At 40.8% G+C, this 12036-nt stretch overlaps 1 protein-coding gene across 1 annotated transcript in view; it reads left to right on the top strand.

Moving 5' to 3' along the window:
* Positions 1–12036, top strand: part of LOC117472689 (gastrula zinc finger protein XlCGF57.1-like) — a 76319-nt gene that overhangs the window by 16248 nt on the left and 48035 nt on the right. The window contains exon 2 of the mRNA XM_034118020.1: positions 411–692. Within this exon, the coding sequence (XP_033973911.1) occupies positions 411–692 (282 nt within the window). The remainder of the gene's footprint in view (positions 1–410; positions 693–12036) is intronic.

The following is a 12036-nucleotide window of genomic DNA, read 5'->3' as shown; positions in this document are numbered from 1 at the left end:
ATGTTAAGAGCATTCCATGGAATATAACAAAAAGTGTATCTCGAGCCGGTTTCTCAAACTTACCTACCCCACCTTTAAGACATTACACGTTGAATTGAATGCTAAATATTGCATCCTATTGTTTTGATAGAACCACATTCTGTTTATTAATTCATGATCAGATCTCAAACAACAAACACACAGCACAGCGGTTAAAATACACATTGTTAAAACATATTATATATTTTTTTTAAGTGGGTGGCCGCATGCTTTTTAAATAAACTCTTTTCATGCTTTATGCATTTCTGTAGTCTTGTTTGTTGTTGTCTTGATATTGTGATATTGATCTTAACACCATTGCCCAGCATTGAATGCAATTTGCTTCCCTAACACCACACTAACAGTACTTTGTTTATTTTCTGTCCCTCCAGAGCTCCCTCAGCAACATGTCTGGAATGAGGATGAGGTTCTCACTGACCAGCAGCTCTGTAGTCAGGAAAGGAACTCCAGTCTGGACCAAGAGGACCCAGAGCCTCCACAGATTAAAGAGGAACAGGAGGAACTTTGCACCAGTCAGGAGGAAGAGCAGCTTGAACTAAAGCAGGAGACTGATGTCTTCATGGTGACTCTTACTGATGAGGAAAGTGTGCACAGCCGACGGACCTGTGCAAAAGAGTCTGTAGGCAAGCCCCAGATAAAGCTGCACAGAACAGGTGTGTAACAACAAATAAAATACTTTCTTATTCTGTGTGACTGGCGAAGCCACACACAGTATAGTATTCAACATACTTATCTCATCTTATTCTCCTTCTTCCGCCACAAATGTTGTCATGCTACTCGTCCGGCAGCGTTGACACTAAACACACAAAAAACACATCAAAACGTTTCGTAATAACCGAGATCGGGTTGCTATGTCTTTTATAAGAGATTCGCCTAGCCGTTTTCACGCAAATTCGCTGAAAACTGCGTTCATTTTCTCCATAGGAATGAATGGGAAATCCATTTGAACAGAGCTCAGAAACACTCCTTTGACCCCATACAGATTCCGCATACTTTAACGTAGAACAATAATTCCAAGTTTAAACGGTTCTCGAGACTATGGACTTTATTAGACAATCTGGATATTTTTGATAGCTAGTACGGTTCTCACGTAGTCGCAGCTTACATTTTGTGGACATTTCACACTGTTTCACATTTTATAATGGGTGTGTATCGCAGCGTCCACACGGCGGCGTGCGTTGAAGCTTACCGGCGGGCATGTCTGAAACTCGACCAACAACCAATCACATGAATCTCCCGACCCGGACACACAAGCACGAGGTTTGATTGGCTAGAGCTTGTACTGGCATATGATTTGATTGGCTGACGCTTCCTTCGAAGCTTCAAAAGTTGAACATTGCTCAACTTTTGAAGCGAGCAAAGCGAAGCGACGGAAACACTATGCAGTTCGGCAAAGCGAGACGTCACCCCATTCAAAGAGAATGGGCAGAAGCGCTGAAGCTTCAACGCACGCCACCGTGTGGACGGGCCGTATGGGAAAGCTCGTTAAGACTTAGAGTGGTGACATCACGACTAAAGGGGAGAGGAGCTGGAAAATGTAGTGGAGTTTTTTTTTCCAACTATTGCTCGGCTGGCCACAATTTTCACTCTTCATACTTTGGTGATCACAATGTAGGGATATTTGTCCGGGCCGCACCGATATGCTCATTTAATCAAACGGACTTGCACATATAGCAAACACGAGAGCCATCAGGTGTTCATCTGGTATCCTAAATACTCTGGGTAGGATATTTAGCTGATTGGAGTTACCGTTTTTTACTTAGAAGCAATAATGCAGCACAATATTGTGAATACATTCTCTGACAGGCTGTCTCTCGTTCACTGGCAGGGCGTTGCCGTGGAAACACTTTGATCTTTGAACACACCTGTCGGTCGTTAGCTAAATCCAGTGGTAATCTAAAGATGTTCAGGAACGATGCAGGAATGTGGTACAAGAATCCAAAAATGTAATAGATAAACAGTTAAAATCGTCAGCTAAAAGTGAGCTACAATTAATGGATATTCTTTGTTGTACCTTAACAATACAACTAATGCTATTAATACTTACTCAGCGGGGGTAATGTTAGCATCGGGACGCGCACCCAAGTTTCAGTCACACAGTCAACATTTCTCAGAATTTTCTAGTTTCCTATCAAGTTCTTACGGTACGTCTACACAGCAGCGTTAAAAAAATCTTGGAGGTGGGCGTATCTGAAGCTTGAGGATTTTTTGCGAGCAACCAATCACATGAATCTCCCGCCCGCGACATACGAAGCAAAAAAAGCCCGAAGTAAACTGGATATAAACTCCCCAAAACAGGCGAAAACCTACCACTGTCTCTGCCACCTCCCTCCATGCCTGGCTCCTCCGGTTTATATCCCGGTAGGTCTGGTCATAAAGCACCGGGTGATTGATTCGCTACCGCTAATTTCTCCTCCATTTTTTGGAATATGAGGAAATGACCTGCGGTATGTCTCTCCCAGCATACACGCCGTTTGATTGGCTAGAGCTTGAACTGTCAGATTTGCGTACACGGGATTTGATTGGCTGACGCTTCCACCTCAGCCTCAAAAGTTGAACATTGTTCAACTTTGAATCCTCAAAATCCCAATATGGTCTAGCTGCGGCCACGGACAGTACACGACACTACACGACACGCCCACTACACGACACGCCCACCTGACACGACACTACGGTGGCTGAGAGACATTACCGTACATGGCAGATTAAAAGCGAATTGACGACACTTATTATTATTGAGATCGTACATGGCAGATTAAAAACGAATTGCAAATGTTATTGTAGCATTTTAAGCAACTATTAGGCAAATAAATTAATAACCTAGTCTATCCGTTTGAGACACAACAGTATAACTTTCAACCCAAATCATTTTGTCAACAAACGGTGGTTTAGTCAACTTTTTTTTAATATATAAAATAGGTATTAATGAGATGATCTATTGATTATGTTTGTCTAACTGCTACACATGTATTTTATACATAAATGTAGATATTTGTGAACATCTAAATATAGTTGTTAAAGGTTTTAAGATATACATTATCACATCATGGGGTCATTAAGGAACAAATTAGGAGGGCCAGTCAGGCCACTAATGAGCTCAATCATTCACATGTATTATTATTACTTTATAAATTAAAAGTACTAGGGGTCTATTACAAAACCTTTGAAGGAATCGCATAAATTAAAATAAATGTATGGCAAGTATGATCAAATTAACATAATGTCAAGATATAGCCAATAGACAATCAACATGCTTTGAATATAAAGGAAGAAGAACAATAAACAGATGAACATTTAGGTTTTATGTGTAAATTGTGAACAAACCATCTTAATACAACTGGCAGTCTAAGACAGCAAACTAAGCTTCTTTAACTGCTGCTAGAACACTGTTTTACCATGGGGTATTTCTAACAAGACCAAAAAGATATACAAGGCTTCCAAAACAGAAGAAACCAACTCAATACAGTATTTTAATTTCCTTCAAAACGACAAAAGCACTAATAAAAACCAAATAACAATAACATAAAGGAAAAGTAATTGAAGTGGTTGCCTGTTGTAAATACCTTGGTATCTGGCTTGATGATTGTCTCTTCTCTAATAAGTCAAAGATATGTTTACTGTATATTATAAAAATGCTTGTCATGTAGGCATACTGGAGATGGGAAGGCTTTAGTCAGTGTTGTAGCTGAGATTCTTACCGTTCCAATGATGTATTAATAATAACTTGGATTTATATAGCGCCTTTCATGAGACCCAAGGTCGCTTTAAAAAGAACAGGAGTAGAAACAAACATAACAAAAGGCAGTTAGACGAACAGTTAGACAGACAACACAAATAGATTTGGGGCCAAAGACCTTGGCAGACTTGAGGGCCCTTTTGAAGGCGTCAAGCGTGGGGATGTTGCAGATCTCCGCACGGAGAGCGTTCCAGAGAGTGGGGGCTGCCATACTGAAGGCTCTGTCCCCGAAGGATCGCAGGTTGGTGCGGGGGGCCAGAGTCTGAAGACCGCAGGTTCCGGGGTAGGGCATGTGGGAATTGTATTGATTTGATACAAGCAAGCCAGTGTTTCATTGTGTCCGAGTCCAATTTGTTGAGCTCTGGGCGTGCTCCATCACGGAGTGTTGTGTTGTTTGTCTATAGGTGAATAAAATAGAATACAATTTCAGTGACTTTAATATTGGAAATAGTTAACTCCTTAAACAAGCAGCAATGGACTGGCCTGTATAATCCTATGGGACAAAGCTGGTCATACTTCCTCACTTTCAGAAGGTAACCCTTTAACTGCCAGCGCCACCATTTGGTAGAGCACATTTTGTGTCTTGATATCTTGTTGAAAAAAAAAAAAGTTTAACTCCATCTGATTCAGCCAGCTCTACCTTTTTGGTTGACATGTTATGCACAAAACAACCTCTAGATGTCACTGTGGTTCGAACAGAAAGCCCTTCAGCTAGTTTAAATCTTTATATATACGGTCTATGGTTTAAATGTCAGGCCTACAGCATGGCCACAAACCCCATCTAAAAACAGAGGCCTGATTGCATCCACCTGGGTTACTTGGCTCTACCCAATAACTATATATCATTTAACTTTAAACCACACTTAAAATAATAATATAATTATACATATGTGTATGTCAGTATAGCAGCTAATACATGTTTTTTTTTTTAAAACATTCAAATGTGAAAGACACCTTCAATGAATATTTAAAATCAGATTCTTGTAAAAATGCGAGTACATGCATTGTTCCATCTGTCAAGCTAAAATATATACATATATCTTAGCTCTTAGCTTGACATGCTAACTGAACGAGCATGTTCAGTTAGCATATATGCTAACTGAACGTCGAGCATGTCAAGCTAAGAGCTAAGATATATATATATATTTATATGTATTCCATTCCTTTACATTTAATATTTAAAATACAAATTAGCTAAATAAACACAATTACACTGCGCTAAACAGCCACATCGACAAACAAACGAGAACCTAAATAGTATGTAATTATATCTAAAACCACAATACGTTAATTACCTGTACTCGGTGCGCCATATTGTTTGTCTGTTCTCTGAACCTCATGTCTCTTTAAATATCCTTGCATCAGCGTCAGTGTCGTCAATTCGCTTTTAATCTGCCATGTATGGTAATGTCTCTCAGCCACCGTAGTGTCGTGTCAGGTGGGCGTGTCGTGTAGTGGGCGTGTCGTGTAGTGTCGTGTACTGGCCGCGGCCGCAGCTAGACCCTTCTCCAAAATCCTGAAAATCTCCGCTCGCCTGCCCACAATCCATTTCGGCGAAAAGTGAGGGAAAGTGACGTCACCCCATTCAAAGTGAATGGGCAGAAGCGTTTCAAGATTTTTTTAACGCTGCTGTGTAGACGTACCGTTACTGTGGGGGAAACTTCTGTAGCAATGGAGAGTCAGGACTCAAAGAGACACGAGGAGAGCTGGAGTTTTGATGGTAAACACTGACGGTTTATTTGGAGCTTCGGCCGGAGAATTGACAAGACATGTCACGGGCCACGAGTTGACCAAACGGTTGAGATGCCACATCAATTTTGAAGAACCCTCTTGTAGTTCCAGGTTTTAACTAGTTCAGAGTGTAATAATCAACATTCTTCAATAGATAGACTAAACAGCTGAGGACACTGAATCACATCTGTTGTCGCTTATGGCTCGGGTCATCTACACCCCGAGAAGGATGTGTTCCAGGTGTCCCACAACAATAATGGACCGTCTACACAGCAGCGTTAAAAAAAGTCTTGAAACGCTTCTGCCCATTCACTTTGAATGGGGTGACGTCACTTTCCCTCACTTTTCGCCGAACTGCATTGTGGGCAGGCGAGCGGAGATTTTCAGGATTTTCAGGATTCAAAGTTGAACAATGTTCAACTTTTGAGGCTGAGGTGGAAGCGTCAGCCAATCAAATCCTGTGTACGCAAATTTGACAGTTCAAGCTCTAGCCAATCAAACGGCGTGTATGCTGGGAGAGACATACCGCAGGTCATTTCCTCATATTCCAAAAAATGGAGGAGAAATTAGCGGTAGGGAATCACCCGGTGCTTTATGACCAGTCCCTATTTACCTACCGGGATATAAACCGGAGGAGCCAGGCATGGAGGGAGGTGGCAGAGACAGTGGTAGGTTTTCGCCTGTTTGGGGAGTTTATATCCAGTTTACTTCAAACTTTTTTGCTTCGTATGTCGCGGGCGGGAGATTCATGTGATTGGTTGTTCGCAAAAAATCCCCAAGCTTCAGATACGCCCACCTCCAAGATTATTTTAACGCTGCTGTGTAGACGGTCCGTAACTATCTCTGACCGAAGTTCTCTACAGAGTTATTCCCTGACCCTTACAAATTATAAAACAATCTGAATGGGATTCATTATGGTTAAAGCCTCTCGTTAGCTATTTTCTGTTTATTAATTCACATTCAGATCTCCAACAACAGATCACAAATACACAAAGCACAGCAGTTAAAATATACATTGTTAGAATAATGTTATAGTTTTAAAAAGTTGGTGGCCTAATGTTTTTTATTTGTATTTGATCAAATCTATTTATAAATGTTATGCATAACACATTTCTATAGTCTTGTTTGTTGTTGTCTTGATATTGTGATATTGATCTTAACACCATTGCCCAGCATTGAATGCAATTTGCTTCCCTAACACCACACTAACAGTACTGTCGTGGCTTCCTTCCTTGTCTTTCCATCAAGCCACTAGACGCCTTAAACAGACAGTTCTAACTCGTTTCTTTCCTTTAAATTACTCACAGTTTGAAGTGTTGCTTGGCCTCCGATGGTTTAGATGATGTTGCGATGTGTTTGCTCAAAATAAAATAACAAACTTGTGCACATGCAACAAAGAAAATAGGCCTTTACAATATTCAAAAGAAATAGGCAAAACTCAAATAAAATAACAAACAACTTAGGTATTCTTTCTTTCTTGATAATGCTTATAACTTCATAACTTAAAGGGTACTTGTACGATTTGTATGTACGTGTACGGTTAAAAACTGTTCCTCGACGGCGTCTCTCAACAGGTTGCCCATCACTGTGGCTTTAGCACAGGCGCCGTGGGAATTGTAGTCCTTTATAGTGCGTTGACTACAGACGTCACAATTAGGTGGCCTTTCTTATTAAAGCAAAATACTGGCTCTAACAAGTATTTTGTTTATTTTCTGTCCCTCCAGAGCTCCCTCAGCAACATGTCTGGAATGAGGATGAGGTTCTCACTGACCAGCAGCTCTGTAGTCAGGAAAGGAACTCCAGTCTGGACCAAGAGGACCCAGAGCCTCCACAGATTAAAGAGGAACAGGAGGAACTTTGCACCAGTCAGGAGGAAGAGCAGCTTGAACTAAAGCAGGAGACTGATGTCTTCATGGTGACTCTTACTGATGAGGAAAGTGTGCACAGCGGTCAGACTTGTGCAAAAGAGTCTGTAGGCAACATGCCAGTTATAAGCGTTGTGGTATCAGAAGCACAAAGTCATCTGCAGCTCATTTCAAGAACTGCAGATCCAGAAATAAACAAAAGACATCACAAAACCAAAAGGAACAATGTAAACAACGCTAACTTGTCAGACATGCAACGTAATACTTGCACTGTAAAAAAAAATGTAAAATGCAAAACTTGTGGGAAAGATTTTAAGTACTTGTCATTATTGCGAAGACACATGCCCACCCACACGGATGAAAAGCCATATTCTTGCCAAAAATGTGGAAGAGATTTCAGAGAAGGTAGTTCCTTGAAGCAACACATGCGAGTCCACACCGGTGAGAAGAAATATACTTGCAAAACATGTGGGAAAGATTTTAAGTACATGTCAATGCTGCGAAGACACATGACCACCCACACGGATAAGAAGCCATATGTTTGCGTGACCTGCGAGAAAAGCTTCAATGAGATGTCAAAATTAAAAATGCATATGAGAATCCACACAGGTGAGAAACCGTATGTTTGCATGACCTGCGGGAAACACTTCAATGAGACGGCAACATTAAAAAGGCATATGAGCGTCCACACAGCTGAGAAGAAATATGCTTGCAAAACATGTGGAAAAAAATTCAAAATGAACTGTAACGTTAAGCTTCACATCATGAGAGTCCACACAGGAGAGAAGCCCTATGTTTGCGTGACCTGCGGGAAACGCTTCGTTGAGACGTCAAAATTAAAAAGGCATATGAGCATCCACACAGGTGAGAAACCGTATGTTTGCATGACCTGCGGGAAAAGCTTCATTGACATGTCAGCATTAAAAAGGCATATGAAAGCTCACACAGGTGAGAAACCGTTTACTTGTAAAGCATGTGGGAACAATTTCAGACATAACCATGGATTATTGAACCACATGAGAAGGATTCACGCTGCCAAGAAGGCATAACTTTGAATTGAAAAGGTATTACATGGTTTACACCAACAAGTAGATTTCCATATGTACCCACACAAGTGACAAGGCACATAAATGCAGCACTTTTTTCATCTGGATGAATGTTCACCAGGCAGCTACCTCTGGGACTGAGCAATGCAACCTATGCTGAAGATTTAAAAAACTGCAATTAAGTTGCAAATAGATTTCTTTATGTTTTCAACATGTAATTTTGTTTTGTATATTTATGTATTTTGTAGTGGAATCAAATTGTTTTTTTTGTTATTTTGGTTTCAAGGTGACACTCAAGCTGAAGTTGGAAATAATAATCTACATTGTGCTTTAATGAATAGAAATGATCGGTGCACTTAATGCTGTGTGATCTAATGTATGTATCTAACAATAAAGCTTTGTATGGTGATGATGTAAGAATACCAGATTCACCCTAAACGCTAAAGATATAAGCAAATGAGGGTCATCCAGGCAGCTGGCATGACTGACATAATAAGTAAGTGGATGTAAGTTGTTACAAACAGTAGATGTTTAAATGATGGCCACATGGGCTTGAGCTTAAATTATTATATTATTTAAAAACGTTGATTAGTTTGATCACCGGAGTTGCCTCATATTGAACTTTGGTAATACTAATAAGAGATTGCATTTGAAACACAAGTAAGATGTTGAACAATTTCAAATAAAAAACGAAATGGTTCTCAGATGGCATCTTATTGCTTTCCTTTCATGCAACATCAAGTTCTACTTTTCATTTTACAGGAGAATACTTTCCAAGCCGGTACATTCATTTGACGGCTATCAATTAAATGAAAAACGTATATATGTTTTTGATTAAGGTTTTCCATAAAAAACTATGTAAAGTCGTTCCACCCTTGTACTGTGTTTTTTATTTTATTTAAAACATTGTCTTTGCAATGGCTTAAAAAATATGAATCATGTTAATGATAGCTATTAAATAGAGCCGGCTCATTTCCTTTATTATAATGAATGTTGAAATAGCACAGCAAGGTTACAATGGCCTCAGTAAAATTCACATGTTAAATTTGCACAGATTCACTGCCACTAACCAACATCTCAGTTATAATATTAAAATCTGAATCTGACAGAAAGGGCCCAGATTCATCCCAACCAAAGTGTCCACTACCTTTCTCACAACTCTCACAGAGTCAAAAGCCATGCAAGAGCAATTCACAAGAAGACCCGTACTGAGCAGGAACCAGTGAACAAATGTTTAAAATGGGGAGTTTCATGATTTCTTAAAGTAAAAAAATCTACACAAGGTCCCACACCGGTTTACAGAGGTGGTAGGAGTACTCATCGTGTACTTCAGTAAAAGTAGAAGTACAAGAGTGTAGGAATATTCTGTTACAAGTTAAAGTCCTGCATTCAAAGGTTACTCAAGTAAAAGTAAAAGCACTTATTTTGCAGATTGAACCCTTACAGAATAATATATATTATATATTTTAATAATAGTTATTGATGCATTAAAGTGTTAGTCAAAGCTGGTAAAGGTGCAGCTAGTTTTAATCACTTTCTTTGCTGAAGGGTAGATTGTGAATTTACTCCAGGTGTAACTAAAGTCTTATTTAAGTGTTGATTATATTTCACATCATTGATCCAAGTCTGTAAAATAACTAAAGGTATAAAATAAATGCAGTGGAGTAAAAGTATACGATTAGTCTCTGAATTGTAGTGGAGTAGAAGTACAAACTAGCAAATAATGGAAATGCTCAAGTAAAGAACAAGTATCTAAAAATGTTACAGCACTTGAGTAAATATACTTTACACCTCTGCCGGGGAAAAGCATTTCAAATTCAAAGATTCAAAATTGAAAGGCTTTATTTTCATATGCATAGTAGCTACAGTGTAGAAAATGGCATTGAAAATCTGAAGTCCCAAGCTCCCCCAACATTGTAACATAGTTATATAGGACATAACACAATAAAACAGATACAAAAAATACAAATACAAAATAAAAATAGTGCAAGAAGAAACAGTAGAAAAGAGTAGAAGTAGTTTATGTTGCAAGACCAATGTGCAAGTAATGCCGATCAAGTAATCTATATATACATGTCAGAACAATAAATAAATACAATAAACTAAATAATGCAGAGAGTGTTGTCAGTGACTAAGTACATTTAGGAGTCTATATACATGTAAATAGAATAAGATACAAGAACAGAATGTATGGAGGCGTGACTAGACGCAGCTGCCTGGCGATACCGCTCCATCACACCAGAGGCCATCGTGTCCAGTCCAGGCCCCTCCTGTACTGTGAGGACACTTGTCACAATCTGGCCGACCTCATTACCAATAGAGGTCACCCAGAGAGCTGTCCCCTTGGCGTGGCCAGCCAGCTTCTTTGTGATCTGGAATGTGACAACAGCGATGTTTTAAGTTAAAGAAGTAAATGTATGTAGATCGATTACACTGAACACATGTACAATAGAAACAATATTTGTAATGTTATCACTGCGGAAAAATATGATTGTGTATAGAAGAGTATAACATACATGGAAATTGAATACACAGTCACATTATATATTACCTTTTTGGTTGAGTCCATCTTTAAAATGGAACCAAATGTCGAGGTGATGCTTGCCTTGATGTGGTCCATGCGGGAGAGTATATCTCTGCCGAGTGTCTGGTGGAGCTCAGGAACCAGCTGACTATGGTCCTAACAAACCAGCAGGTCAGGATCATGAACAGTCAAGCTGCTTTTCCTCTGTGCATATACAAGTTCACAATTTGAGATATTCTTGTCTTATGTGCTGTGTTCTCCCTCCCTCAGGTTAGCAACATTGTTGCTCAGTGGCTGAACCTGCTGGACTATGACAAGCAAAGGGTGGTTTTTGCTGCCAGACATCAGAGCAGGCTGGACACAGGGCGGTTCAGGTCTCCTAAAAAGAAGCAGGAGTTCACTCCAGGGGTGGAGAGTTTGAAGAGGCATGCTCTCACCACCACTGCCCCACTTGCACAGTGGCCAGATTGCTGCCGCCTGATTGAGGCAATCTTTGTCAGGCTCTGTGTAATCCACCGTAGTCCCAGGAAGAGGGGGACTGGCACAGTGTCAAGATGGGATCTCATCCTGGAGGACTACAGGAAAATCAGGCGCCGCATTCTGTCCAATGGGACAGTTATGCAGCAGACCACCCTGCAGCTGGTGGACGTGAGCCACACCACCCTGGTGCAGTGGCACAATAAGAGGGTGAAAAGGGAAGATCATGCAGTGGTGTTGCAGGGGCTGGTTTTGCCTAGCCGCCTGTCTGTGGCATCTGACCCTCTTCCCCCTGCCAATGTTCGCCCCCAATCAGCAGCCCCCCAGCCAGGTGTTGCTTACCATTACATCCTTCCAAGTAGCACCGTTGGCCAGGCAAAGCTAAAGAGGAAGGCCTCGCCCACAACAGCAACACCGGCAACTGTAAAGCTGCGTCCCCAGCTGCAGCTATTCCCTGCTCCATCCTCTGGCCCTCAGATGGTGCGGCAGCTATTCCCTGCTCCACCCCAGCTTCCCTCTGGCCCTCAGATGGTGCGGCAGCGACAGCTCTTCCCTGCTTCACCTTTGGGCCATTGCTCCTGGATTTTTAATCCAGTGACCTCACAGGTGCCGGTCCAG

This window comes from Trematomus bernacchii, unplaced genomic scaffold (genome assembly GCF_902827165.1).
Source record: "Trematomus bernacchii unplaced genomic scaffold, fTreBer1.1, whole genome shotgun sequence".
Classification (NCBI taxonomy): domain Eukaryota; kingdom Metazoa; phylum Chordata; class Actinopteri; order Perciformes; family Nototheniidae; genus Trematomus; species Trematomus bernacchii.
Note: the sequence above shows the minus strand (reverse complement) of the source record. Positions and strands in the feature narration are given on the sequence as shown.